General features: G+C 51.4%; 9 protein-coding genes and 1 non-coding gene across 10 annotated transcripts; 6 read left to right on the forward strand and 4 right to left on the reverse strand.

Moving 5' to 3' along the window:
- Positions 1 to 1,518: 1,518 nt before the first annotated feature.
- BU25DRAFT_262080 (uncharacterized protein) lies at positions 1,519 to 5,061 on the reverse strand. Its single transcript, XM_033701742.1, has 4 exons — positions 4,130 to 5,061; positions 3,650 to 4,081; positions 2,546 to 3,596; positions 1,519 to 2,497 (listed from the first exon to the last, which is right to left on the reverse strand). The coding sequence occupies exons 1-4, from the start codon at positions 4,961 to 4,963 to the stop codon at positions 1,644 to 1,646; spliced, it is 3,171 nt and encodes a 1,056-aa protein (XP_033564148.1). The 5' UTR covers positions 4,964 to 5,061; the 3' UTR covers positions 1,519 to 1,643.
- Positions 5,062 to 5,537: 476 nt separating this feature from the next.
- BU25DRAFT_429615 (UNC-50) lies at positions 5,538 to 6,480 on the forward strand (the record flags this gene model as incomplete). Its single annotated transcript, XM_033708560.1, has 3 exons — positions 5,538 to 5,744; positions 5,796 to 6,193; positions 6,249 to 6,480. The coding sequence occupies 3 exons, from the start codon at positions 5,538 to 5,540 to the stop codon at positions 6,478 to 6,480; spliced, it is 837 nt and encodes a 278-aa protein (XP_033564149.1).
- Positions 6,481 to 7,040: 560 nt separating this feature from the next.
- Positions 7,041 to 7,126, reverse strand: BU25DRAFT_t44. The gene has a single exon. It is a non-coding gene; the product is annotated as a tRNA-Asp (tRNA).
- A 1,076-nt stretch (positions 7,127 to 8,202) lies between these two features.
- On the forward strand, positions 8,203 to 9,501 carry BU25DRAFT_419613 (uncharacterized protein; the record flags this gene model as incomplete). The annotated part of the gene is made up of 4 exons (XM_033707949.1): positions 8,203 to 8,535; positions 8,781 to 8,857; positions 9,141 to 9,159; positions 9,205 to 9,501. 4 exons carry the CDS (start codon positions 8,203 to 8,205, stop codon positions 9,499 to 9,501), a joined length of 726 nt encoding a protein of 241 aa, XP_033564150.1.
- A 2,407-nt stretch (positions 9,502 to 11,908) lies between these two features.
- Positions 11,909 to 13,537, forward strand: BU25DRAFT_429616 (major facilitator superfamily domain-containing protein 5; the record flags this gene model as incomplete). The annotated part of the gene is made up of 6 exons (XM_033708561.1): positions 11,909 to 12,155; positions 12,205 to 12,668; positions 12,718 to 12,835; positions 12,887 to 13,006; positions 13,059 to 13,403; positions 13,452 to 13,537. The coding sequence occupies 6 exons, from the start codon at positions 11,909 to 11,911 to the stop codon at positions 13,535 to 13,537; spliced, it is 1,380 nt and encodes a 459-aa protein (XP_033564151.1).
- A 250-nt stretch (positions 13,538 to 13,787) lies between these two features.
- On the forward strand, positions 13,788 to 15,451 carry BU25DRAFT_363071 (uncharacterized protein). The gene is made up of 2 exons (XM_033703751.1): positions 13,788 to 14,192; positions 14,247 to 15,451. The coding sequence occupies exons 1-2, from the start codon at positions 14,171 to 14,173 to the stop codon at positions 15,281 to 15,283; spliced, it is 1,059 nt and encodes a 352-aa protein (XP_033564152.1). The 5' UTR covers positions 13,788 to 14,170; the 3' UTR covers positions 15,284 to 15,451.
- A 15-nt stretch (positions 15,452 to 15,466) lies between these two features.
- Positions 15,467 to 16,514, reverse strand: BU25DRAFT_489369 (uncharacterized protein). Its single transcript, XM_033711416.1, has 2 exons — positions 16,213 to 16,514; positions 15,467 to 16,033 (listed from the first exon to the last, which is right to left on the reverse strand). Exons 1-2 carry the CDS (start codon positions 16,451 to 16,453, stop codon positions 15,597 to 15,599), a joined length of 678 nt encoding a protein of 225 aa, XP_033564153.1. The 5' UTR covers positions 16,454 to 16,514; the 3' UTR covers positions 15,467 to 15,596.
- A 1,433-nt stretch (positions 16,515 to 17,947) lies between these two features.
- On the forward strand, positions 17,948 to 22,157 carry BU25DRAFT_262141 (uncharacterized protein). The gene is made up of 3 exons (XM_033701743.1): positions 17,948 to 20,440; positions 20,488 to 21,209; positions 21,261 to 22,157. The coding sequence occupies exons 1-3, from the start codon at positions 18,237 to 18,239 to the stop codon at positions 22,031 to 22,033; spliced, it is 3,699 nt and encodes a 1,232-aa protein (XP_033564154.1). The 5' UTR covers positions 17,948 to 18,236; the 3' UTR covers positions 22,034 to 22,157.
- Positions 22,158 to 22,183: 26 nt separating this feature from the next.
- BU25DRAFT_438371 (uncharacterized protein) lies at positions 22,184 to 22,881 on the forward strand (the record flags this gene model as incomplete). Its single annotated transcript, XM_033709058.1, has 3 exons — positions 22,184 to 22,511; positions 22,545 to 22,710; positions 22,753 to 22,881. The coding sequence occupies exons 1-3, from the start codon at positions 22,312 to 22,314 to the stop codon at positions 22,879 to 22,881; spliced, it is 495 nt and encodes a 164-aa protein (XP_033564155.1). The 5' UTR covers positions 22,184 to 22,311.
- Positions 22,882 to 23,115: 234 nt separating this feature from the next.
- Positions 23,116 to 24,620, reverse strand: BU25DRAFT_388066 (uncharacterized protein; the record flags this gene model as incomplete). The annotated part of the gene is made up of 1 exon (XM_033704457.1): positions 23,116 to 24,620. The coding sequence occupies exon 1, from the start codon at positions 24,466 to 24,468 to the stop codon at positions 23,116 to 23,118; it is 1,353 nt and encodes a 450-aa protein (XP_033564156.1). The 5' UTR covers positions 24,469 to 24,620.
- Positions 24,621 to 27,245: the final 2,625 nt, after the last annotated feature.

Below are 27,245 nucleotides of genomic sequence, written 5' to 3' on the forward strand. Positions count from 1 at the left end.
TGGGCGGCGGTTTGGAGTTGAGATGACCTGGGTGAGAATCAGGCACGGCTGGAGGCCCAGGGCGAATACCAAACTCAAAAGCAGATACCGAAGCGCTGCAACAGCCTATAAAGAATGGTCCAGGTTTATAGCAATGGGGTCCGACTTCATGATCCCGCAAGCTCCCAAAGGGTGTCGCTGCGCACGACCAAGACGACCAGCACCAGATTCGCTGGCACGCATTGAGCAATGAGCTACAAGCGGTACATACCACATATCGATCTCTATGATGAAGGGTTCTCCGGCCTTTCAACCTGCCACGTCCAAGCTCATGAGAGCATATACGAGCACTCGGGGGATAGGTGAGCGATTCGGGCCATCGTCATGAATATTCCAATACCGATAATTCTAGCTCTTGCATGCCTTCCCGCCCTTGCAGCCATATAGCGCCGCTGAAAAGTCCTCCTCGATTGCTAGGGACGGGGCAGCGGAACGCGCTGCTTCTCACTCTACGCGGGCATACTGCTCCAACAGATGCATGGCAAATCTCTTGTGGGGACACGGCCTTACAATCTAATATTCAGTTCACTCTTGCCGCAGTCCATCCTCCTCCGCCTCTGCAGAGCTCCATGTCGCGTAGCACGACGAACACTTCACCGGCTGCCTCTGAAACGCATATCCGGGAAACTCTCAATATGCAACGGATTCAGAAATGCTTGATTTCGTCCTCAGGCTGTGATGTGAGGATGTTTCGCAAGGCGCATGTCCAGACGGGTGGCGCGACGTTGAATCAAACCTCGCTTGCAGCACGCGCCATCGACCAATGAACATCATCACAGGCAACGCGTCGATGTACTGGCTCCGCGATACGCGATTGAATGTGCATGGCAGGTCAGTCAGGGAGCATAAGAGCATATACATAGATTGTCTGAGGTCGTGCATACTCTGCCTGCTCTCGAAGTTCTTCGCGTGTAGTAAGCTGAGCTTGGGATAGTATGCACCAGCGTTCAACAAGGTGCATCGTAGGAACAAGGCGTGCAATTCACAAATTTACATAGCACGCGTCACAAGTCAAGATCCATAGAGTTTGAAATACGATTCCATTCAATCGAGGAATGCCTATCCCCATTCTCAGTGGTAAACCAACGCCACATTGAGACCTGCAAAAGCAATGACCCTTTCCAAATCCACCCAATACTCAGCCAAAAATGCGATGCAACCATTCATAATGTGTTTTGCTTTGGCAGGGTTGTTGTCGCCAGTCCCACGCTTCCCGAAGAGTGGAGCGCACGAACGCCATATTCACAATATCGAAACCTCCTTCTTGCTGCTTTCCAGGATGCCAAAAGTGCGCAAAGTGATCGTCCGATGCTCGAACAAAGGGTGCATCGCGACTGAACCGGTCCAAGCTTAGGGTTATTCATGAAGTATTTGAACCCAGTGATGCCAGTCTCTACTGGCGGGGCTTGCTGTATTCGCTGTGCTCGTCATAGTATTGACTGTACAATCGCTTCTAACCGGTTCGGCGCAGCTTGACATGCTTGCTGTGCCCACCGTGGTAGCTGTGCTGTCGGTGCTGAATGTAGGCTGGCCAGGGGTGCGAATTCTGCTAGCTCGGCCAGTAGAGCACCACGATCTGGAAGAGGTGGGCCTATCGCGCCACTCTACTGCGACCAAACGTGCCCACTGTGAGGCGCCTGCGCGCCCGGGTTTCCGTACTTCTCCTGGATACTCTGTAATTGCTGCGCCGTTGTAACTGTAGTACCCCAGCGTTGCGGCGCCGGCGCCTGGGCGTGTCCGGGGGGTGTGGGAATTGGAATGGCGGCGATGTTGCGCAGCATGTTGACCATGCCTTCTGGTTTGAAGCGTGTCTCGCGGTATGTGTGCGCGGCGGGAATGATGCCAAGGAGGAAGTTGATCTCGCGTGGCAAAGGAGCTGGGCCTTGAAGTAGGCCAACAGGTGTGCTGCCGCTGGCGGCCATGTTGCGACGTGCAGCGTCGAGGCGGCGACCTGCAGCGCCCTTGAGGGGTGATTCGCCGCGGGCGAGCTTGCGAGGTTGTGCACTCTCATCACCGTCTTCGAGAGGACGTTTCGGCGAGTTGGTAACGACTGGCAAGTTCGCGAGGTGTGGAGAATTGAGGACGTTGGGTGCGGGTGACGCGATGCGCTGCTCCTGTGCTTGAACTTGCGGCGGTGCGTTAGGCATTGCCTCCTCAACGGAAGGCATGATGCTCGGCATTACTGGCATCACCGGCTTCATCTGTGTTCTGGGCGAGATGATCGGGCGAATAGTTGTAGGGTCGAACGTTGGGCTTGCGAATCGCCGCGAGAAGCGTTGCAGCTGAGGGTCTTCGGGGAAGAGCGTAGCCATGCGCTGCTCCATCTTTGTGATCTGAGCTAGCTCACCAAAGTGCGCCTCGTACTCATGGAAGAAAAGGAACAAAGGCTTGGTCCTGGGAATGTTCTCAGGCTTTGCTGTCAGCTTGCCCACAATAGTCTCGAACACGGCTCGCGCATCTGAAAGTGTTAGTCTAGTGTCGTAACCGATGGTGCAACAGTACTTACTGGTAGAGTCATTGAGCTTGATGAGGTGCTTGATGTACTCCAATGCAAACTGCTCATCCTCAGGGAAAAGCTTCATACCAAGCTCGAAAATCTTTCCGGCAGCTGGGTCCTGGTAACAGTGGTGCTCAATTTGCGCGCTGGCAACGTATGCTTCACTGAGCAGTTTACCCTTCCTACGAGCTTCCGTGAAGATACCACGGAAGCCGGGGACCTCAGAGTTGTTTCCACCTTTGCCTTGAACGCGCCTAATCGCTTGCATCAAGGTGATCCAAGCGAAAGTCACCGTCTTCTTGAGTGTGAGGGTCTGCGCATTGTATCCTGCTGAGATGGCGTGCACTTGCGCATTGAAAGCAGCGTCCTTCTCTTGAGCCCGCCTTGTCCCTTCGGCTTCGTCGTCCTCATCAGCATCCTCGGCGCTGTTCTGTGCAATGGCCCGCGCCGCATCGTCCGCAGCTTTCTGAGCATCAAATACTTCTTTGGCACGAGCGATCGAATGCTCCTCGCGCTTCTTCGTCTTTGCAGTGAGATCGTAGAGAGTGTCTAGCAGATCACTGTAGGGCTTCTTGACGGCAGCGCCTTTGGAAATGATACCTGCCTGTCCCTCTTCGAAATCAGTGCTGAGCTCGATCTGGTTTCCTTTTCTGAAGGCCAAGAGACAGCTCTCGGGGTTGGCCTTAATGCCATCGTCCAGAAACTTGTCGCCATCTGTTTGCAGGCCGTTCTCGTAGCACCATTCCGCTGCTTCGTACCAGAGCTCCGGCCAGAAGCGAAGTGACCTCAGCGCACTCTTGTAGATGTGTAGCACTCGCTTGTTGTATAGGGCACGGTCATCGAGTGCGCATTCGAGCGGATCGCTCTTCTCCCACTGTATCCACTGCTTCCATAGCTTGACTTGGTTCATATACTCGTCGTAGCCGTCGAATCCTGGTGCTGGTGGTAGCCTCGGCAATGTTGTCTTGTTGATGCCCCGTGTGATGTTGTTGTCTAGGACGTTGATAGCGCTTCGTGCGGTCATGTAGGATGGAGACTTCTCTTGGAGGTTTTTGCGGCCCTGCATTCATGTTAGTTTCTCGACGATTTCACATGATAGGTTGGGTCTCTTACCGTGACCTTGTTGAGACCCATTTCGAATCGATCGTAGTCACGCCAGATCTCCAGAGTCGCACCAGTTGGGATCGATACTGCCCGCTGATACAGCTTGCGCAAGGTGTCCATCTTTTGCATATCCTGCCAGTTTGTGCCGCCTAGTATGCCAGGAGCTGTCTTCTGCAATTCAATATAGTCGATCCAAAGCTTGCCAGCGTCAATGTCGATGCCCACTTGATCCAGCGCGAACTCGTATGCCATTACGATGGTCTCTCGACTTTTGCCGCCGGTATCGTTTGTGAGGTTGAATCGGCGACGAACGAAGTCGATGTAACATGAGAACACGGGAACATAGGCACCATTCGGTACTGCTTTGCCAAACAGCTGCTCCACCCTTGGGAGTTCGTCGAGCTCTGTCTCGAAGTTGATGTACTCAACCCATATTTCGCCCTAAGCTCATCAGCTGAGTGCACACACCTCAAGTTCGTTAACGCGTACCGCTGTCGGGAACTGGTCTAAGAAACGGTTGAAGACATCGCGTGCCTCATCGTGCTTGTGTCGCTTGCGTTGTTCCTCGATTAGACTCAGCCATGCCTCGATGTCACCACGTGGATCTTCTTGGATGCGGTCGTTGAGAATGCCAATGCGATCCTGAGGCAGACGAGCCTTAGGTAGAGAAGCAGAAGGAGGAGCAGGCGTGACAGAAGCGGTCGCCTGGCGAGCAGGATCGATAGTCAGAAGATCTGCTGGCTTAGTAGCGTCTGGAACAGGCATTGCGCCATTGACTGGAACAGAAGCAATAAAGGGAGCAGGCTCATTGACAGCGACAGAAGCAGAGACGGATGAAGCACCCTGATCTTGTGCACTATGTAACTGTACATCTGGTGTGGGAAGTGTATTGTTTGGAGTGTTTGTAACTGAACGCTGCGGAGTCTCTGCAGCCTCAGAGGCGCGCAGTATCGCAGGGGCTGCCATCTTTGGCGCCGCAACAGGCTCCTCTTCCTCATCCTCGCTCTCGTCGACAAACCCACCAATGGTGCGCGGCTGCTTCGCTGGCGTGGGCGCAGCAGATGTGTCCGCAGAAACGGGTTTCAAGCCGTTCTCACCCTGGTTGTCAGCCGAGGGAGGTGAATTTGCTGCGGACTCTGGCATCGATGCCGACTGCTCAGACTGAACGGGCTCTTGTGCGGTGTCCATGTTGCTGGCAGGGTCATATTCCTCTTCGGCTGCGTCGCCGGCGGGCGCCTGGTCGTCAGCTGGAGGCCAAGCCGCAGACGGATCGTACTCCTGCTCTTGCGACCTGAGGAAGGCGAGCTCTGCGTCATCGGCCATGGCTGTGGTGGAAAGGAAATCTGGAAGAACTGTTATGTATTATTAGAGTCGATCGCTGATAGCGACGAGTAATGCTAAGATGTGGGTTGCGCGAAAGGAGCTGTTTCGCAGACAATGAGCTCTTTGTCGCGTGGGTATCGTCAGGAAGGAGCGGCCGAGTCGCGCGCACACACGGAAGGTGCAGACGACGTCGTAGCTATGGGTCGGTGTCTATGAGGCCGTGGAGGTTGCGTTCGAGATGCGCAAAGGTGACGTTGAGGTTGCGCAGTGCTCCGGAGGTGTTCGTGCGGAGGAGACAAGGAGCAAAGCCCTGGAGATTGCTGCACGTTCGGCGCTCGGCTGCAGCGCCGTTCTTGGCACATGTGGCTGGTGCTGGCTGGCGATGTCATCGTCAGGCACAGAACAACATTGCGCTATCACTTGGAACTCGATACCTCTGGTAGCTGGAGCATACTTCCTGGATAGTACTGAAGCTGGCGAGACACGATATCAACGACTACCAAGCTTGATTGAACGGCCATATCTCTCTTACAGTTACCTGGCGCATATCGGACACTCGACAGGCGCATACACAATGAACCCTCAGATACAACTTCCACGGCCAAATGGTAGGCCCTCAAACTTTGGCTCAACACCATCAACACGGCGGAATGAAATCCGTATGCCGCGCTTCTTCAAGCGCCTATTCAAGTTTCCGCAGATGGACTTCGAGATGGCCATATGGGAGATCATGAGCCTGATAATAGCGCCGAAGAAGGTCTTCAGGCAAATATACTACCATGTATGGCCAATATGTCATACTCAGAGCCCACTGGAAGCTGATATCATACAGAAACAAACAACAAAAACCTACCATCGCCCCGACCCGTCGTTCACTTACCTTCTCTCCTTCTTCCTCACATTAACCTCCCTCGCCTGGGGTTTCGCATACGCTAACGGCTTCACACAAACACTTCACATCACGCTCGTCTTCGTCTTCGTACACTTCCTCCTGCTGTCCCTCGTTACAGCAACATTGTTCTACTTCCTGGTCGGCCGGTTATTGGGGCCAGGTAACTCGCTGCTGCCAGGGCGGAGACGAGGGCTGTACAACCTGGGCGACACCGAAAGCAAGGAGGAGCTGGAGTTTGGATATTGCTGGGACGTGTCGATACGTGCATTCGTACCGGTTTGGGTCTTTCTCTATGTCGTGCAGTTCTTGTGCATGCCGCTTGTGGGAACGAACCACTGGTAAGTACCTTCTGAACATTGGATAGAAGGAGCAAAGCTAATGTTTTACCTCCAGGGTCTCGCTACTCCTCGGAAACACACTCTACGTCATCGCGCTCACTTACTACTTCATCATCACCTTTCTCGGCTACAACGCGCTACCGTTCCTACACCATACCGAGCTCCTGCTTGTCCCAGTCGCGGTAGCAACAATACTGTGGTTCGTATCACTTTTTGGGTTCAACATGGCGAAACACTTCGCACCAGTTCTATGGACGGGCGCCAGACTGCGAAAGCACGTAGGCTGAGGGCATTACACCACGGAACGAACATGTACTACAAGAGATCATACGCTATCTGGAGGACGGCGACACATTTTGAAATAGCATTTGTTAGCGGTCTGTAGCATTTGCTACTGGTGTCTGTATAAACAGCGTTGGCGTTGAATGAATTCAAGTAGTCACATGCACCAACTCAAAACAACCGGAAGAGTGCATCGAATCCAGTCGTTCGTCATGACGGTTTGACGCGGCTTCACATTGACCCTTTCAGTACGCTCTGCGCAAAATCGCAACCTCGCGAGCAGCGCTGCAAGAGCCGAGGTGCCAGCTCACGAGCACAAACATGACCCAAACATCAGCACTACTATCAGCACCCTACAACCACCCGCCTCCATCCGCGCAACAAAAGAAAAGAACAACAACTGTAGTCTCCATCAGTGATTTATCAAGACAGGAGTAGAAACACGAATCCTAACACAGCCAGGGACCAAGTGCAACATCGAAGCGTCCACACCCACCTACCACAACTCTTTGCGCGACCTAGCCAGAGCAAAAGAACGGCAAAAAGAACGGCAAAAAGATCGTATCTCTCCGACGGGGAATCGAACCCCGGCCTCCTGCGAGCTGTCCTTAAGATGACAAGCAGAAATACTGACCACTATACTATCGAAGATGTCCAACTTTGAGTTGGGAAGAGATGTGATCGCTAATAAAACATCGAATTATAAAAATTATATTGCAGATAATTGTGTAAATTAGGAAAGCCTCGACAGTATCGTTGGAGGATCCAAGATTGTTTCGGTATAGATTGGGTTTGTGGTTAAGGATTAAGTCAATAAAAATTTGCATGGTGGAGACCACCGGCACGCTAATATGTCACACCTCGATGTTGAAATGTTCTTCAACATCAGCACGCAAATGTTTCGAAATCCAACGGAGGACAGGAGCGTGACAGATTCATTCAAAGGTTCTTATTCCGATAACTGCACAGGTAAGATCTACGAGGAGCTCTAGGATATGAACGGGCGAATCAGAGCCAACTTGGCTCAAGGCTCAGGAACCAGAGAAAGAGTTATTATGCACGCGGTGGCAAAAATAAGCAGCTCGATTTATCTACAAAAAGGCCAACTAACGTATTCGTTTTTGTCATGTTGCCTGTAATCACATTCTCCATGGCTGCTTCCGTGAGCTTTCCCGCTAGTTGCTTCTTCTATTTTTGTTTTCCTCGTAGCTGCTTCCTCAGTGAAACTGCTCCGCTCCGTTCTTCGATATCATGCATATTCCAGTACCTCCGACAGTTAGAGCGTTGACTCCGACGTTTCGACACGATAGCTAGCACTTTTCTACCTGCTTCCAGCTTGTTCTGTTCACTGTCTGCTGAGCTCTCTTTCACTTCACCTCAGCTCGCTTGCTTCTTGGCGTCGGTCGTTCTCCTCCACGCCTTCTGCGCTTCAACGGTACCTTCTCGACTCGACACCACGGCGCCCGCCATTGTTGAGGCGTCTGCCTACCTCAGGCTACCACTCTGTGCCAACCAACACAACACCGACGGTGAAACCGTACAGTGTACGGAATGCCAAAAGGCAGACTGGACCCCGTTACAAGACGACCTGCAAGTCCGCGCTCATGAAGGCTTCATGGACCTCTAAATGGCACTACGATAACTAAATGTCAGCCCTACAGAGCAATTTTCAGAGTAACACAAAGCCTCAGATCCGGTTCGGTACCGTGAAGCACCTCTGGGGCAACATGCCTACGCTCGGCATCCTCAACCTCAAGAACAACGAAGGTAGTGCTGATACCAAGCATGACTTTGCGCTTCTCTTTGCCGCATCTGGAGATCCTCGAAACGTTATGAAGACCATTGCCAGTCTTCCAGCAGACTACAAGGGCAAGCGCGATGTCATCATCAATAATATAGACTTCGATGTCGTTGCTAGGAACACAACCATGCTACTTGTCACACTCTATTACGAAGTAGACACAGTAGTGCCGATGATCATACACATCTGGTACTCCGCATTGGTGGCGTCTGCGATGGTGCAGTCTCTGCGGTCTGACATTCTTCCTATGATCGAAGATGTATGTGACAAGACTAAGGACAAAGCTCGAGATTCACTGCAAGCGAACGATTTTACCATTCGTGGTCGAAAACTGCGCCTTGTGTTGAAGAAGGGGGAGTGAACGCGCCTTGTGACTTACCTCCGCGTCCCAGAAGGTCTCTCTGCTGAGGAGGCTCAGACCGCCCGTTGCAGTATTACCTTCGCTCCTTCTAGGGTCGATTATCGCGATTTTTAAACGCTGTGTTCTCTTCTGCTCTTCGACAGGTTAATGTGAAGTTTCGCAGGTCCGGGTTTTTGCTACCATACGGATGCTCTATCGCTGCTTTCGACACACCGAACCCGTGAGTTGTCACACAGAAACGTTGTATCAGCGACTGACAAGATTAGAACACTCTTTCACGGTGACAGTTGGCCCATGCCGGATGATGCAAGCCCGCTGGAAGGCTGGTCTCATGCAGACTACAGCAAGCACCATCTCGTCGCCAAGGCTGACACATTCGGTGCTATATTTTCGCTTGTGCACGACCTGCTCCTGAAGTTCTGTACATGCGTAGAGAGTGCTAGGTTCTCTTTTGAGCTGTTTTGCGAAGACGCGAGGAATATTGCAGACTATGTTGGTTCTAGGCGATTTGATCATATCGAGGTTTGTAAACAGAACCCCGTTTCTAGCTGGCACTGACAAAGAAAGATCTCCAACGCATGCGACCTTCGCTACTTTGGAACCCATGCTTCACTCGGAGTGTTCGCGCCACTCTTGAAAAGCCAGAACGAGAACCCAAAAGCGACGTTACTGATGGCTTTCGCCCTCTTTGCGCGCGAGAAATGGATATATGGCAGCGACCAAACCAGGGAATCGATCATATCGGCGGCCACCACAGGCGTGGAGAAGTATGTTCGCCCCACGAATTCGAAGCCACCTAAACTTTCAGATAAGCAACTTGATCGTGAACGCCGCTCAATGTGCACGGGTCTCTTCACGGACTGAGATCATTGCTTCAATGTCTTCGTCGAAAAGTGATAAAGTAGGAGTTCCGGGCCATGTGCTGGAGTTGAGTTACAATCCTATTATTCGAAAGCATAGCTGGCACGAAGTACAGCTGGCATTGTCCAGCACATTGTCTACTCTTTCTATACCGGCAGTGTGTCCTGAGGGATGTATCCGAGGGGCGAAGTGGAATCTGACCATTCGTGAAGTCAATTGGATAGACATTGTGAGCTTAAGTAGCCATTGAGAACGTCGACTAACAATGGACATTCCTTTACCCAGATAATGCTACTCCATCGCCAAAGATAGGGATTCTCGCACCCAGTATCTATATCCGAGTGCTTGTAAGCAACTCGTACACCTGAAATGAATCTGACCTGCTTAAGCAATGGTCGTCACACAAAGGGGTGCGATCTTTGAGTATATCTGGCGGGTGGCACCGTTGAAGCGACAGACCTTCTCGAAGAGATGCGGCAGTGGTTCTTGATGGAGACGACGGCAGGCGAGGCTTGCGGCAAGCACATTCTCCAAACCTATGTCCCAGTAATTGCAACTGACCGACGTCAGTTGATGAATCTCAGCCAACCTACGTACTTTCCAGAAAGGCCTGGAGGGCGAAGACATTGTTGAATGGTCTGGCGCTCTTGCGAAGAGGATAGTTTCTGACTGCCTTGTACCTTCCTCGCAAGCAGTAAGATCGAATGACATCGCTCAGCCTCAACGTGTCAATGTGTGCAGGTGCCGCCAGAATATGTGGGTCCAAGATTGGACATCCACCATAAGACCGCGGCCCTGGTGTCAAAATTGCGAATATTCGCTCAGGCGTGAGGTGTGTGATGAGTTGCTAAATGTTGTGAGGTGTAAGAACAATGAACCTGACAAGGGAAGGTTCGCTCGACTGACCTTACGTCATCAACTTGCTGTGCCACCTGTCATGGGCAACTTCCTTGTAGGACAGGACCCAGCACTTCGACCGGACAGTCGAAAATCAGCGAGTTCCACAGCAGGATAGAGGACTTGGGAATCACGTATGGTCTCCGCTTCTTGGTGCACTTGCTCAACGCAGGCTACATCACCGAGGAACACTAGAACAAGGCCTGAACTGCGGTGAGTTTGGCCATCTCGGATATAATGCTCGGGGGTCGGCATGGCTTTCTGAAAGGAGAAGTCTTCGAGTTAGGAAAGGCGGAAGCTGCCTCGTATATGAGACATTGGCGCGGCTCTGAATGACCATAGGGGACTGCGTCGAGTTACTGAACGATACGACATCGTGCTTTGCGATCCGTTTTGCTTAAGACGAGATGGTGGATCTCGAACTTCGCGAAAGCTGAAAGGCTCGCGAGTATCTTAGCTGGTGATTCTTCACAGAAATTAGCTGTCATATGAGGCTTGCAGGATTGGAATTGGTCCTATGCAAGCCAACTTCAAAATCATAGAAACTGATCAAATTGACAAGACCGACCACGACATCTGAGGTGTCAAGCTTCCGGTAGACATTCCGGCTTGCGAGGTGGACGAGCGATGCAGCTGAAAGGGGAAGGAGTGATTGACATTACGTCATCACTAACAACGCGAAATCGACACGCTCACGGTACTGCAACGCTCACATCACACAAGCAGCAGCAGACCAAGACGACATCAACAACACTGAAGTATGACAACTTTTGCCATTCATGATCTTTACGCAAAGTCTCAGTCAGTGGACGGCATCGATGACCGCGCCGTAGGAGTACCACAAAGTCGCGGAGAGCGCACCCAGCTACCGGTCAATAGGCCGCTGAGGCGTCCAGCACAAACAACATGCAGCTCTCCTCTCGTCCAAGAGCCAGCAAAGTTTCGCACAGCCTCTCGTATTTCATACGTCGTAAGATCTTCCGTGCGTGCGAGAATTGATGCACCAGGCCAACATGGCGTTTGACCGGGCAGTTCCAAGCGATCAGCGCTCGGCTGCGGTTGCGGAGAGTAAAGCCGACTCCATCGCCAGCGATGTGCTCCACATTTCAGAAACACAGCAAGTGCCGTCCCTGATTACACGCAAGCAGCCAAGCTATCATCGTTAGTGACATGATGCTGGGCGGTCTCCGTATCAGCTGTGAGGCGAGCGTGCATTGTCATTCCCGAGTCTATTACAAGCTCACACTGTTCGTCTGCCGGTATAACCGAACGGCTGAGCAGCGCATATCATCATTCACATTCGAGACCGTATCTGCTCCTGCCTCGAGCTCCGACGCACTGTGGAGTCCATTGACTCCGTTCCTATCGAGCATCGACCTCATATCAACACTTTGGCATCGATCATCTCTCGAGCAACCAAACAACCTCCTTCATAACGCCATCGTTATCGCCTTATACGCAGCATTTTGCATATAGTCTGGGACCTATTTTGTTATTCGACTATACGCACAATATGAATCTATATGGAGCAACATTCGCAGGTTCGCTGCTGTTAAACAGCTTAGTACTTTTGCAGACATATCGATCGCGCCAAACAGAAAGCGTGGATAGCCATAACCCAGAGAAGGTCGAACATCGAGGTCGCGTAGAGTTCGACAGAGATAGCTTGCGCAAGTTGAAGTTACGCTTCTTTCCTATATATTTGCTCGTCAATGCTGCCGACTGGCTCCAAGGGCCCTATATCTACCCGATCTACAAAGGTGTGTTTGACAACATTTGTCATTTTGAAAGGTGATTGACGAGCTGCAGATGAAAAGGGTCTTCCAGAAGAGACAGTCGCGTTCCTCTTCCTCATTGGGTTCGTCTCAGCAGGCATATCTGCCTCATTCGCAGGAACTTTCGCGGATCGCTACGGTCGCCGAACAGTATGTCTGGCATACTGCGTGCTGTATTCGTTCTCCAGCTTCACTCTACTTGCTGAAGACATTCGAGTCCTATTCCTCGGCCGCGTACTCGGAGGAGTCTGTGGAACTCTTCTTTGGAGTGTATTTGAGAGCTGGCTGGTTGCGGAATTCAATCAGTTGATGTTGGAGGACACAAGCTCAGTACTCGATGGCATCTTCAGCGCAATGACCATTCTCAATAGCCTTGTCGCTATCTGCGCTGGTGTACTGGCCGAGTGGCTGGTAGGCGTATCAGGTACTGCCAAAGCGCCATTCCTTGCCTCTTTTGGATGTCTTTCAGTAGCCTCTGTTGCGATCTCAAAGTTTTGGGTAAGCCGAATGCTCCATTCGCGACCTGCAAAAAAGCTCACGTTCGTAGGGTGAGAACTATGGCGCGAGCCACCGTGATGTATCCGAAAATGCAGCGCTGCTTCAGCAAGAAGAGGCAGAGCCGACTGTGAACACAACAAAATCGACTCTCAGATATATCCTAAGAGGTAACTACATGCGCGCACGAGGTTTAAGCGGGTTATACTGACGTTCAACAGATACAAACATACTTGTACTCGCCTTAGTATCGTGCTTCTTCGAAGGCTCACTGTTCTTGTTTATCTTTTTTAAATTCCCAGCGTTGAAGCTGTCGCACGAGCTTGCAGGCTCGAAAGATCGTACGCCCTCATTCTGTCCCATTCACGCAGGCCGAGATTAACTCTCAGACAGATCTTCCTTTCGGCCTGATCTTTGCGATCCTCATGTGCTCCATGATGCTCGGTTCTCTGCTGTATAACAATATCACGACATCTTCGACCTTTCCAGCAAAGAGGGTTCTTATGGGCACCTTAGCGGTTGCGTCTGTATGCTTCTTCATTCCGGGCCACTTCCGCGACGAGTGCATCACATTGTGGTGTTTCTGCATGTTTGAACTTTGCTGCGGTGTTTACTACCCAGTCATGGCATCGATCAAGGGCAAACTCATAGATGACAGCTCACGAGCGAGCGTATATACAGTACTGCGCATCCCACTGAACGCTTTCGTAGTGCTTGCCTTAAGCACCACAAAAGAAGGTAAGCAGTTTCTTTGACACTGACATTTAATATGGCTAACTTCGCCAGGCGAATCACACCGTGATGCAGTGTTTACAACATGCAGTGGTTTGTTGTTGGTAGCTGCGCTTGTTGTGCATAAGATCCTTGCTTAAGGTGTGGTGATCAGCCTCACTGTGAACTGCCGGAAATAGACTATCGAATAATCATGTTCAACCTCCACACCTCACCACTGCGCATCTATCTGTGACGTCAAAATAGCCGCAGCGCTTTCCAGAAGCGTTTCGCGAGCCACATAATACCCTGCCAACCCGTTGGATGAAACGCGGCTGTGGGGTCCAACGGCCCACCGTTCCCCGCTGTTCGGAAACCGAGCATGACCACCGACTGGGACCAACACCAACATTCCTTTCCATACGGAGACTGGAGGGCATAAACGCTCGGCATTCATCGCACCAGTCTCATCGGTGGGGTCGATCATAATACCGCATCGTACTGTCTGCCAACGGTGCGGCGTGTCAAAGCGCCTTGGCGATACCTTGCAAGTCGCAGATAGCGGACTCGCAGATGTATCCCGCTGTCTGCTGCACTTGGCAGTATGTGGTGTTTGCCCGAGACCGAGACTGTAATGACATGACTGAGGTCGCTGTGCTTTCATTGCTGTGACATTCATCCCTCAACTCCCATCTGTGGACTCGTTCAACACCTGAGTTTACACATTCACACACTGCCTTGATACCCCTTGCATCCATACTTTTGCTTTACAGTCTTTCTTATATCATATCGTCATGATGAGTCGGTCATCGATAGGTAACTCAACTCCTGTATCGTCTTCTGGGGTCATCAAGCTAACCGTACAACCAGGCCGAATTGCCGCCATAATAATCATCTTCCTCTTCGTTGTAGCACTCTTTCAAAACGACGATGCCGGAACATACACCTTTCTCCCCTCCTTATCACAAACATCAAAACTCCCCTCGTACCCGCCAACATGGCTCCGCGACCGCATGGCCCTTTCAGAAAAGTCCTGGAAGAAGAGCGTCGAGCTGCGCGAGAAGATGGCCACATCACACCCCGACAATCCCAAAATCCCCTTCTTCCCAACAGATTTCCTGAAGTACCCTTTCACAATCTGGGACTTCTTCCCTGCAACCTGGACCTGTCCGCACGACTTCCAGCGTGTTGGTCGTCTTGGCGACGGCGGAAAATGGGTCTGCGGCATGAGCATCTACGAAAGCATACCAACACCGAAGCCCATCAGCGCCGAAGCCGTCGAAGTGCGTGAAGCAGCCATCCAGGCCGCCGAACAGGGTCTCGCGATCTACAGCTTCGGTATCAACGGCGAGTCGTCGTTTGAAGCTGAGATGCTCGAACGTGTACCTAGTGCACGCATCTGGGGCTACGATTTCTCGGTTGAGGGATGGGGAAATCAGATCCCAATGACTGAACGACACCGCACTTCCTTCAAGAAGGTCGGGCTGGGTAAGGAGGATAAGCATGAAGAGAGTCCGGCGTTCTGGACGCTTCCAGCGCTGATGAAAGAGAACAATCACACATACATCGACATCCTAAAGGTAGACATCGAGGGCAGCGAGTATGATGCGCTCGACACGTTCATGGATGCTTTCGATGGCGTTCAGAGTGCGAGTGGGAAGAGCGTGTTGCCTATTGGGCAGGTTATGATTGAGCTGCATCTTGGTAATGGAGACATCACTGACAAGGTCAACTTTGAGAGGTTCAAGAAGTGGTGGGAGAGGCTGGAGAGGATGGGTATGAGGCCTGCGTGGATTGAGATTAATCTCTTTGCTGTTACGCTGGGCAAGGGGAAGAGTAACCCGAGGTGTACTGAATATGTCTGGGTCAATGCGAAGGATGAGAGGAGCTTGCTGTGGCGACAGTAGGGGGCTTTTGAGTCAAGACTTTTTGCTTCTGGTAAGGTGTCAAGGCTTGATCACATGCATTTTTCGGCGTACAATGGCGCTCACGAAAGATTGGTCTATATCGATAGTCGTTCAAACACTACATATGATAAATGAGATCCCTATTCAGAACCCCGAGTCCTGGTAGAGATTCTCAGAAGAACCGTTGGTTGTTAATCCCATTGGTGAAACATGTGATCCAAAGATATCGTTAAAACACAAACAAATACAAAAAGACAGGAGGTAATCTACTACAGTGGCCTTCTGCAACAGGGCGTCAGGATCGTCATAGGAATCATAGATAATCCAGCCTGGCAGTGCAATTGCAGTGAACAGTGGCGAGCCATGCGAATAAGCATATACAGCCACAATTCTCAAGCTCAGCTAGGCGTGTCTCGAGTCGCTTGATCTCCTTGTCTTTCTTCTTGATCTGCTCTTGAGCATGGTCCCATTCTTTCATAGGCGGACGATCTTCGTACAGATCGAAGATGAGCGTGCGTAAGAACTCAACGGGCATGGACTCCACGCTAGCCCGCAGAAGTTTCAAATGATCTGAAAGCTCTGTGCCATGATCTGTGCCGTACATATTGTATCGGCACGCAGTTGCTAGGCAGAGGTCGTCACCATCTAGACAGTCTGGCAGGCCTTGGAAGAGTGCGCGGAGAGCTTCGGCCGGGATCGCAGGAGGCTGCTCCTTTCCATCAAAGAAGGAGATCTTATCGTAGAGATCAACTATGCTGTATCATACTTTATCCATCATCTCGTCGTCCATCAGCATCTCAGCGAGCACGAAGACTTTGGCTAGAGCCGTGGCCTTGTGGTCAAAATACTCATGGAATGCGGTCCAGTCAGTGGGTACTTCGCCATCCGAGATACGCTTATTGTATCCCGAGAGTGTGGTAGGCTCGTACGCAAACGTGAATACAAGGAGAAGATCTCAGGATCCTCATGCGGGAAGCGAATCACACGCTCGTCACCTTCGATGGATCGGCCAGGTTTTAAGGCGTTCTCGAAGTTCTCAGATCGGGCCTTAAGGAGCGGCTCATGTACCTTGAAGGATCGATGGTTGCTCTCAGGACCGACTACAACGGTGATGATAGATGAATCCACGGTGTTATACATGGCGGGAGTCGGGGTAGTCTTGCGAGACATGTTTGCAGGCTTGGGTTGACTGGTTATATGGAGATAAGTTAATGGAATCTTGGAAGGTAAGGGTTGCGCGGGTTTACGTGTGGGTACAAACCGGTAATTGAGTTAGGAGGTGAAAAGAGGCCCCGGCTACACAATCCTTACAATTGTAATGTTGTTCTCCCATAATGTGCTGCCTCCAAGTGCTATCTGTGTTGTCGACCAATCATGGAAGGTCGGCAAGGATTAACCCTCGCGCACACAGAGTGGTAACCGTGCTGATCCGAGTGAGATAATATCTGCTCGACAGCGCCCTCAGGGACACATCGGGCTCAACGAATGATAACTATGATCGTACCCGAACAGTCGTTTCCTTACTCTTGCCACAGTCCCAATCTCTTCCTATTTAGAATTCATGTATACTTAAGCTTCGCAATTCCAGACGATCGATTTGAAGAGTTTAGCTTAAGGACGTCCCGCATATCAAGTCTGCTGAACAGAACAATATCTTTGAGGAAGTCTGTGGAGCCTGATACGCTCCACAGAAGGGACCATGTCTTCAGAGATTTCGTTCCAGATCAATGCCATCATCTCGGGCTGCCATGTCTCGAACTGGTTTGTATTCCACGAATCAATAGGGTACAGGGAGCCCAGTTCAAAAGGGTTAGGACCGACGATGTTGCGTACCGGTATAGTCTCTTGAGGTATTGCTGTCTTGCCGTTGCATAAGGTCGCAGGGACATTGATGATGAGCGTACGGATGCATAGATCGTAGGGAAATCTGTTGTGCACCATACCCCAGGCCTTTTCAGGAAGGCTCAGCTCATGAGCGACTCTGAAATCGGGTCCGAATGACAGGATTCGTTTGATGAGATCCCACAGCGGGAAGAGCCACGCTTTTTCCACCAGGTAGCAGAAGCCCTGATTATTGCAACAGCCCGGCTGTAGCCACGATGTGGTGAACCGCGCTTGTGCTCAGTAAAGGCGGGAGTCAGATCAATCTCCAGTCTGGGGAATTGTGTTGCCGACAATAACTTTCGGTGAAATGCTTCGCCAGGTTGGTAGAATCCAGCAGGCGTCAATATAGGCCATGTCGAGTATCTAAGGCTGGGAGCCATTGAGAGGTACAGTGAGGCATATGCACTTATCGATTGGCTTGTCATCAATCTCGGGCTGACGCTTAGCACTAGAGGGGATGGTGATTCGTGGATCACACAGTACGAACTCAACTATGTCGAACAGTAACTCCACTGGGAGATCGAGAAGTTGAGCCATGGTGAAGAGGTTCGATGATAACGGAGGACGCGTTAGATGCTAGGGAAGGCGCGTGGGCCCTGACCAGACCCACTGTTCTCCGCTAGCGCGTTTTGTGCGCGTCGTCCAGCATCAGCGCCCTTGGATATCAACATCTGTCTCTTCTTCTGCGTAGTTATCGCACTAAGGACCGATCTACCACCGCGAGATGCGACTCAGAAGAAGAGGTTTACAGCAGGTCTGAAAGCAGCGGCTATGCGACCGTGGCGCAGCAGCTTTTGCCCTCTTCATCGCTAGCGCGAATGAGTCACTTTTCGTCACCGTACGCACCGCCATACGAAACTCCATACGAGGTGTAAACCCGCTGGGGACTCATACTGTGGCTCCCAATCAGGTAAGACATTGTCTGCAACAACAATGCGCAAGGCTACAGTAGTTATTTGCAATGTATAAGTATTATGGACTCGATTCCTCCCGTTAGGCCTTTATATTCACGCATTGAGTTTTTTCCTTCTTTGCATGTTGAGATACCCCTTTCTAACTCAAAAGCGTCATGGCGGGCATTCGGGAGACATCAGCTTCCTTCACCATTCCGGTGACCTCTCACGATACAGCACTTTGCATATTACCGCCAGTCGAGCAGTGCGAGCACATTGACAGCTTGCGCGAGCTCTATGACAAGGCATACGGAAGGTGGCCAGCTCATATCAACCTCGTTTATCCATTCGTTGTACCTGAGCGCCTGCCCCAAGCGCAACAGCAGATTCAGGCCCAGCTTCAAAGGAACCTGGTCTCTAGCGCAACAAGACGTATCAAGCTCGAATCGGCAGGACTGTTCAGGCAACGACACAACAGCACCACAATTCTACAAGAGTCTCGAGACTCATCGGATGGATCCTTGGAAACACTTCGATCCTTGGCCCTTCAGGCTCTTGGTCACAAACCCACTCGACACACGTTTCATTTGACCGTCGGCCAGACTGTGGATAATTCGATGTCTTCGCTAGAGTTCCTCATCTCCAAGGCGCGTCTGCTTCCTACCCTGGATTTCGAGATTGGCTCCTTGGCCATATTGGTCCGTGAGCGGACATCAGGAGAGCATTCTGCGAATCGAATGCGTTTGTGGGGCTTGGTCGACACCATCTCCCCTCCAACTGTTTCGACAGTCCCAATGCCAGAGTATTGGCTTAACGATTTACCTACCAGCGCTGTAGATGAGGATCAGGAGGATGATGAGGATGGACTATCCAGTTCAACGGCAGCTTTCAGCCGCGCCGTACAACCTGGCAAGACCTTTTTCTTCGACCATGCTTCAAGCAAATGGGTGAAGATGATGAACCTAAAGCACAGCACCAGCCAATCAACCTCTCTCACAGTCTCAAGTTACAATGTTTTGGTAGATTCGGAGTATCCACCAGCGCGAGACCGCGACCCGCTACTTATCACTACCTTGCTATCAGACCCCGCCAAGGCAGACATTGTGGTCTTGCAAGAAGTATCTGACGACTTCCTTTCATTTTTGCTGAATAATGCAGAAGTTCAGGGCCGGTATCCTTTCACTTCACATGGACCCCCAAGCCAGCCGGACATTGGGCCTTTGCTCAGCTTACGAAACGTGGTTGTGATCAGCAAGTGGCCGTTTCGATGGGAGCTGGTACCTTTCCACCGAAGACACAAGGGTGCTGTCGTTGCAGTTTTTGACTCTATCACCACTGATCGCTCCTTGGTCGTTGCCGGCATTCATCTAACATGTGGCTTGACTGACGGCTCTGTCACTGCAAAGAAGGTGCAGGTGCAGAACCTGTTGAACCATCTGACGCGCCGATACAGCAACAATCCGTGGGTCATTGCTGGCGACTTCAATCTCGCCACTTCAGCACACACGATCGCCAACGCACTGAAGGGCAAGTCAATCACCAGCCAGACAGGCAACACTCTTGCTGCTATCGAGGATCAACTAAGTGGAAATGGAATTCTGGATGCTTGGTCAGTCACTCGAGACGAGCAGCCTGATGAGACGCATTGCCTCGATACCGACGAATTGTTCGAGGGGGAGGAAGGCGCCACGTTCGACCCAAGGAACAACATTCTCGCAGCTGCAACTTCAGGGACATCTAAAAATCGATCACAACGATATGACCGCATCCTTGTTCGGCCGTTAGAAGCACTTCGTGTTACGGCCTTCAGCATGTTTGGGCTGCCTGCAGAGGTCAACGGCACAAGCGTAGTTCCTAGCGATCACTATGGAGTCAGGGCTTCATTGCAGCTTTCGAGACCCACTGAGCAGCTATCTCCGAATCATCGTGAGATGCTCAATGGCCTTAAAGTGGAGGTTCAACGTGCCTCTCAAGTAGCTGCTCAAGAGCTGGAGTCAACGCTTCACAGGCACCGTATGTTCCTGACCGAAGAACAGAACTTGAAACGCCAAGCAGCTTTCGCTCTACTGAAGGGCATCGTGCTTGGGATTTCAACTAACAGCAGTTCAACAGCAGCTGACATCCCACTCGTGATGGTCACAGTGGGCTCTTTTGCATTGGATGTGGATACCTCGACTTCCGACATCGACTGCCTCTGCATTGGCTCCATAAGCTCGAAGACATTCTTCAAGCTTGCGCGTCAAAGACTCCAGAAGGCTGATAGTCAAGTCATTCGAATACTCCGGAAGGTCAAGGCAAGTACTGGGACCATGCTCGAGCTTTCGGTCAATGGTGTCCCCATGGACCTGCAATATTGTCCCGCAGCCCGAGTTGTAGAGAGGTAGGCTATTGCTGCGCGGTCACTGATGATATGCTGACAATTCACAGATGGTCCGAGTTTGAGGACCTGCCAGCATCCGATCCCATCTTCAATCTCTCGGTTCTCTCTTTACGAAAGCTAAAGCCCTACCGTGACTTGCTATACATCCAACATACCATGCCTGACCTTGCTACCTTCGGCCTGGCATATCGTGCCATCAAGCTCTGGGCCACACAGCGTGGCATCTACTCGTCCAAGTTTGGATTCCTGGGTGGCGTACACATCACCCTCATGTTGTCTTGGGTTTACAAGCGCATTGAACACGACGTTAACACCCGCGATTCCCATCCCATCGGCGCAAACGATCTGGTAGCGACATTCTTTCACCACTACGCTAACTTCAACTGGGCGGACGACATGGTCTTCGATGCCTTCTTCCACAAGCAGAGGCCTCGCTATCACCGGACTGCGCGGGAGCCAATGGTGGTGCTTGGTTTTCATTCTCCGAACTCGAACATCGCACACCAATCGACTTTACCCGGGCTTGTGCTATTGACGAAGGAGTTCAAGGCCGCCAGTGCACGACTGTCAGAGCCTGCTATGACCTGGCAAGACTTTTTTGAACCATCGGGCGCGTACAGCTTCGCCGGTATGGGCTTCGGCGAGACCCTGTTCTTGCAGACCTACAAGAGCTACGTAAGCATTGACATCCAGTTCTGGGGCCGCACACTTGCGAAAGGAAAGAGCTTGGTAGGCTGGGTGGAATCGCGTTGTCTCTCACTTGTTGTCGGTACGGACCCTTACTTCCCTTACACGTCCAAACAGCAACTTACAAAGATAGACACTCACAAGAACTTCCCGAACCTTGAAGTCCGACTATGGCCCGCACGCTTCACAGAGAACAAGCAAGGAGAGCCCGATAAGAGTAAGGACTATCATGGCTGCTACCTCATCGGCCTTCAGAGAGCTGCAAATGCGCCTTTGGCGCCCAAGAGTCATGTCGAGCGGCAAGCAGCGAAGCAGTCTTTGGAGAAGGTCATCAATAGATTCCTCAATCAGCTCAGGACAGATGAGAAGAACTACGACGCAAGCACATCTTGGGTCAACGCTTTACTAGTCACACAACACGATGTCCAAGCCCAAAAGCTTCGACTAGACGACCGCGATTGGGGCGACTACGCAATGGAAATCGAGCCCGATTCAGATGACGAGGAAGAGCTGGACGACCCAAACGACGAGGATGCTGAACTACCCAAGCTACCGATCCGCTCCAAGCCGATCTCGACATCGACACCCGTATCTACAACAAAGCTGCGACCAGCATCTGATGTGCTCAACCGCCTACGCTGGGATTCAAACCTCGATCCAGCAGAGTACATCATCGGCTACGAGGACCGGTTCCTAGGTGCAAAGGAGTCCAGTCTTGAGAAGTGGAAGACTGAGCAAACAGACGAAGAGTTCATCCCGCAGCATCGCATCTTGTACTTCCGACGGAAGTTCAACGACGAGAGTGACGGGAAGGGAGAGCTGGTCTGGGAGCGCAAAACACGAATCGACAAAGTCTTCGGCAGTGGAGCTGGTTCTGGTGTATTAAGCCAAGAACGTGGCTTGTAGTCTGCATAGGTCCTGCATCCGCTTCGGCTGATACTGCCACTGGAGGCAGTCGCTGCTGCCTCACACTCATCGAGATGACGTCAGCGCATTTAGCTTAATAAGAAGCAATAATACAAAGACGTGCTCTTGAGACATAATGTAAACATTCAACTGGCAAGTTCTATCGTGCGTTATTCAGTTCTATCGTGCGTTATTCAGTTCTATCGTATGTCATTCAGTCCTACTGTTTGTTTTCCATCCTCCGTTAACCATTCAGCAACAAGTACTCCAATACCACCATGGCTGCCTTACAATCCTTCAGAGTCCTAGTCTTCAGTAACAGCGCCGGCTACAGACACACCTCCATTGCAACCGGCATCACCTCCCCTGAACACCTCGCAGATCAGACTGACGTCTTTACCATAACGGCCAGTGAAGATGCCTCGCTCTTCAGGCCCTCAACTCTCTCAGCCTTTCGCGTCATCATCCTTCTTTACACGTCAGGAAACTTCCTCGCAGATGAATAATTGAGTGCTTTACGAACCTTCGTCAACTCAGGTGGTGGTGTCTTCGCAATCCATGGCGCAGCAGCCGGTATGCCCTCTTCCGAGTGGTATGGAAAGCAAATCGGTGCGCATTTCGACATGCATCCTGATCCTGAGCCCGGTTCCCTTATCGTCTCGGACGCTGCACACCCCGTTATTGCTTCGCATAGTCCGCCAGAAAGATGAATCGATGAGTGGTACAACTTCACTTCGCATCCATCTGAAAATTCCAATCCACGGATCCTACTAAGGGGGAGACACGATAAGCTCCAAGGGCGGGAAGCATGGGGACGATCATCCGCTAGCGTGGTGTCAGGAGTTTAAGGGCGGGAGGAGCGTGTACATCGCGTTGGGGTATTTTGATGAGGCTTGGGAGAGTGAGTGGTATGTGGGGTTGGTCAAGAGAGGGATTGTGTGGGTCGCAGGGAAGGAAAAAGTGTGCAGTGACCATTTCAATATGAAGGTGCATATAAAAGGTCTATGATTAAAGACTCTAAGGCATGGTGCGCTAAAATGACAAAAATTGACAAAGCAGAGGCCTAAAAGTAGGAACAGAGTCTAGTGAGGTCCACCAGTAGCATCCTTCTCATCATACCACCTGAACACCTCCTGCGCTTTCCTGACCCTGTTCCTCGTAGCGAGCGGACTCAAGCACTTCATCAGCACCAACCACCCCGCAAGTACCGGCAGAGTGTAGCGCAAGTTGTTGTATGCTCCTTGTGTGATGATCGTGATGAATGTCCTGTACCAGTGCAAGCTCGGGAAGAAATAGCTGATACGGTACCAATGGTTAAGGATCTCGGGTGGCCCAAAAGACGCCGCAACATTGAAAATGACCCAAGTCAAGAACAAAAACGGCACAAAAGCCATAGATATAAATCCCGTGATAATATCCAACACATCGAAATTGATCATGCTGAACACCCACGTCACAGCCCAGAACGCAAAGAACATCTTCGCATCTATATGGTAACTACCGCGGAACGCGAAGGTCCAGCCAGCAGTACACAAGCTGGTGAAGATGGGCCAGACGGTGCTCCAGAAGAGGCGGGCGAGGATGTGTGTGCGGAGGTCGTAGGCGGCGTACAGGTGCATGCCGTTACATACACCGTTCCAGGCCATGATGAAGAAGAACTGCATGAGGATTGGGAGAACGGCGCCGAGGGTGTTGATAAAGGCTTTGTCGTCGAGGCTGCCGAAGATTTGGGATGCGGCGGGCATCTCGACAGCGTGTGCGGGGCCGGCGAGTGCAGAGAGTGCTGCGGTGGTATTTGCGTGTTCACCGCGGGCGATGATGGATGCGATGAACTGGGCGCTAAAGATGCCGGATGCGGTTGTTGCGGTGGTGACGGTTGTCGAAAGGATGCTCGAGGCGTAGATTGTGTAGTAGCGCGCGTCAAGCAGGTAGTAAGCGTAGACATTGCTGGGGTCGTAGGCCTGGGCTGAACCGTTCACTGCGTCTTCAAAGCGAGCTGTCGCCTCAGGTTCCACAACGATTGCAGCCCAATATGTACCCTTAAAGACCTCATGCCTTATGTGCTCAGGCGATGAGCCAGCGGCGTTGATATTGACGTAGGTAGGGTAACCGTATGAGCCGTTGTTCATGGCTGCTGAGAGTCGAAGAGCCTCGCCGAAGTCACCTCCATCGAAGTCTGCCAAAGCGACTTTCGCCCTGTGAACGTAGGCTCCTTGGTGATGAAACAAGCCGTAGATGTGAGACGCATTGATCCAGAGGACGGCTAGGATCATGAGCGCGGCATGTATTAACGCCTTCAGCATCTCTGCAACGGAGGCATTGGGCCCTGTGCGTGTCTTCCTGCCAGTGATTGTCCGCTTCAACTCGATGGTGGGCTCTTGATCGCTTCTCGAAGGGCCGACGCTCACGTAAGGCCCGGACAAAGCTGAAGTCATGGTTCGTAGAAGGTGTGCTAGTGGTGGTCCGCTGGTGGTAACGTTGTTGCGAAAATGTTATCTGTGTGAGTATGTGGAAAGGCTAGAGGTATGGAGATATATATGAGTCTGATAGGGGTCAATTTGTTAGAGTGGAGCTGTTGTACAGAGTTGTGAAGGCCATTGCATGTAGGCGCAATATATCATTGTATACACAAGCTGAGCCTGAGCGCAGATGTTGTTCGTCATCATCAAAGAACTTCGTCCGATCGACTACGATCTGCGGTCCGCACCGATCTAATGGCGTTCATGATTTCTGGACCACGAACGTTTTGGTGTTATGCGGAACCCTTGCGCACCGTGACGCCAACGCTGAGCTGAGGCTGAAGCTGTTGGCCACCAACTGGGCAAGGAATGTGGGAGGTCGGCAGTCTGGAGTCCGAAAGCCCCGAAAACATCGGAGTCTGGATGTATGATTGGAGCTTGGCAGTGCATTTGTAGTCGTACTTACAACAAGGACGAACCGATCTGTTAAATTGTGCGAGCTCGTACGAGGAGTTGGTACCTTGACCTTGCATGAGGCCTCTTGTTTATCTCCTGCGGTGTGCCATCGATGTACTGGCGCAGCCCGCATATCCGCAAAGAACCATCTACAGTCTTTTCGATCATTGTCGGAGTTTGAGTATGGTATCGAGCGGCGAATATAGCGAACACAGGTCACAATGAGCATGAAGATGTTTACTCTGTCTAGGAGGGCATCGTCATCGCGAAAATCCTATCGGGAGGTGGAGGCCGGGGGTGGAGCCGAGCTGAACGTGTTTGCACGATCAAAAGTCAATGAGAGGTCGCCGTTTCGTATCGTCACAGTAATCGAGCCTCGCGATTTTCTGCGAGAAGTGAGGTTGCAAAAGATTGCCGAGGAAGTTCGAGACAGCCTTTCGAACCGAGAGGGCGATGAGCGTGCCAGGGGAGCTTCCGCCAATTGCCCCACTGCCTTCTCCTGGTTGGCTAGCAACGCGTCATGATCGCAGTTTGCTGCAACGTCGTCATTTACGTCGTCCAACGCGTCGGTCTCCTTTACACCAACATACTCGGAATCAGAAACATCATCTCATGCCAGACGACTGCAGTAGGGTCAGCAAACGCTGCGTGATATCTTGAAAACGTGCGACAACCTGTCTTTATGGAGACGCGTTGAGTGAGAGCGCTTACAAGACATTGCGGATGAATATGGGCTACTGCAGAAGCTGCAGAGATAGGGGATGCCTTGGCTGATATGTCTGATGCTGCTGTTCAATGTCAAAGCCTTTGTGTGAGGGGGAAAGAAGGAGGATGAAGAAGAGGAGGTAATGTACTCAGGTTTCAGTTGATGTACGACTCGAGCTTCTCAATCTGGCGAATTGGGACAAAATATGCCTTTCGAGCAAAGAGCTGTACAATCAGTCAAGGCTAATAATGTTGCTTGAGTTGCGGTGTGTTGTCGCGCAATGTTGTCGTTGACATGCGCAGAAGACGTCGAGGACTCTCAGTCCAGGCAAGTGCCATGTGGAGGCAGGTTGCGCCTTACTTGGATCCTGGACGGATCACATGCACAATGAAAGAGCTATGGACATGCATGTGCCAGAAGGAACTACTTCGCTCTGCTATATGACTACAGCAGACCAGTTCGGGATTCTTGTTCTCAGAGCAACCCACCAAGCACTATATGAAAGAGGCAGGCGCCTCATGGTTCGCCTGCCGTTATCTCTATTGATGCGAAAGCTCGGCGTTGTAGGATACGACCACTTCAACACGGTCGATCTACTTTCTGTTGGTCACGATGTCTGAGATGCAGAAAGGACAGCCGACGTGGACGTTGTGACAGAACTGCTCGGGACTAGACTTAAAGACGGCGAAGACGTCGTCCTAGTCGGGAACAGCTACGGCGCAACAGTGATCATGGAAGCTGTCAAGAACTTCGAGGACCGCAGTGTGAACTCTGCACCCGAGAAGACCGAAGACGAAGGCCAAATCCTGGGGCTGATAGCGGTATGTACCTACGTCCTCACCTTTTCCCACGAAGACATGACATACTAACAAACCTAAGCTCTCCGATTACATCCCCACCATCGCAGAAGTAAAACACTCCCTTCCACGCCCCGACATTCGCACCATCGGCGCCCACTTCTTCAACTACCACGCTCCCCTCAACTCTGGACTTAAATCTCGTCACTTACCCTCCCCAACTCGCTTTTTACAACCTCCTCAACGCCTCCTTCGCAGACTACTGGACATCGCAACTCCTCCCGCCAAAGCTTTAAAGCGCTCAATGCTACGGGGACTTACATTCCATGTAATGGAACGTTCAGGACGCTGTATGTGGCGCTCAAGCGTGATAATAGCGTTAGTCCGGTGTTTGCGCAGAATAACATTGACCAGGAGGGGGCGGAGTTTGAGGTTGAGGATATTGGAGGTGATCATGTGCCGATGTTAAGTTGGCCGGCCGGAGGCTGTGGTGCATGTCATCAGGACGTTTGCTGGGAAGAGACTGGGGATGAGACGGTAGAGGTGGTGGAGGGAAAGTGATGAGTTGTGATGTGAAAGATAAACAGAAGACACAGTTCATGATGGGAAAGAGCTCTGTGAAGTGCGCAGTCGACAAATTGAGCGTTGGGTGTGTTCTTGATCGATTTTCAGTTCGAGATCCAGGATAGTTTGCTGTGCCTTTCGAAGAAATTCGAGTAATATTCCAAGCGCAGCACTATCTGGAGAAACATTTTGGTTATTCGTCGGAGCCTGTATCATTGTAGATCTAAGAA

The sequence above is a fragment of the Macroventuria anomochaeta genome (assembly GCF_010093625.1).
Source record: "Macroventuria anomochaeta strain CBS 525.71 unplaced genomic scaffold BU25scaffold_8, whole genome shotgun sequence".
NCBI lineage: Eukaryota > Fungi > Ascomycota > Dothideomycetes > Pleosporales > Didymellaceae > Macroventuria > Macroventuria anomochaeta.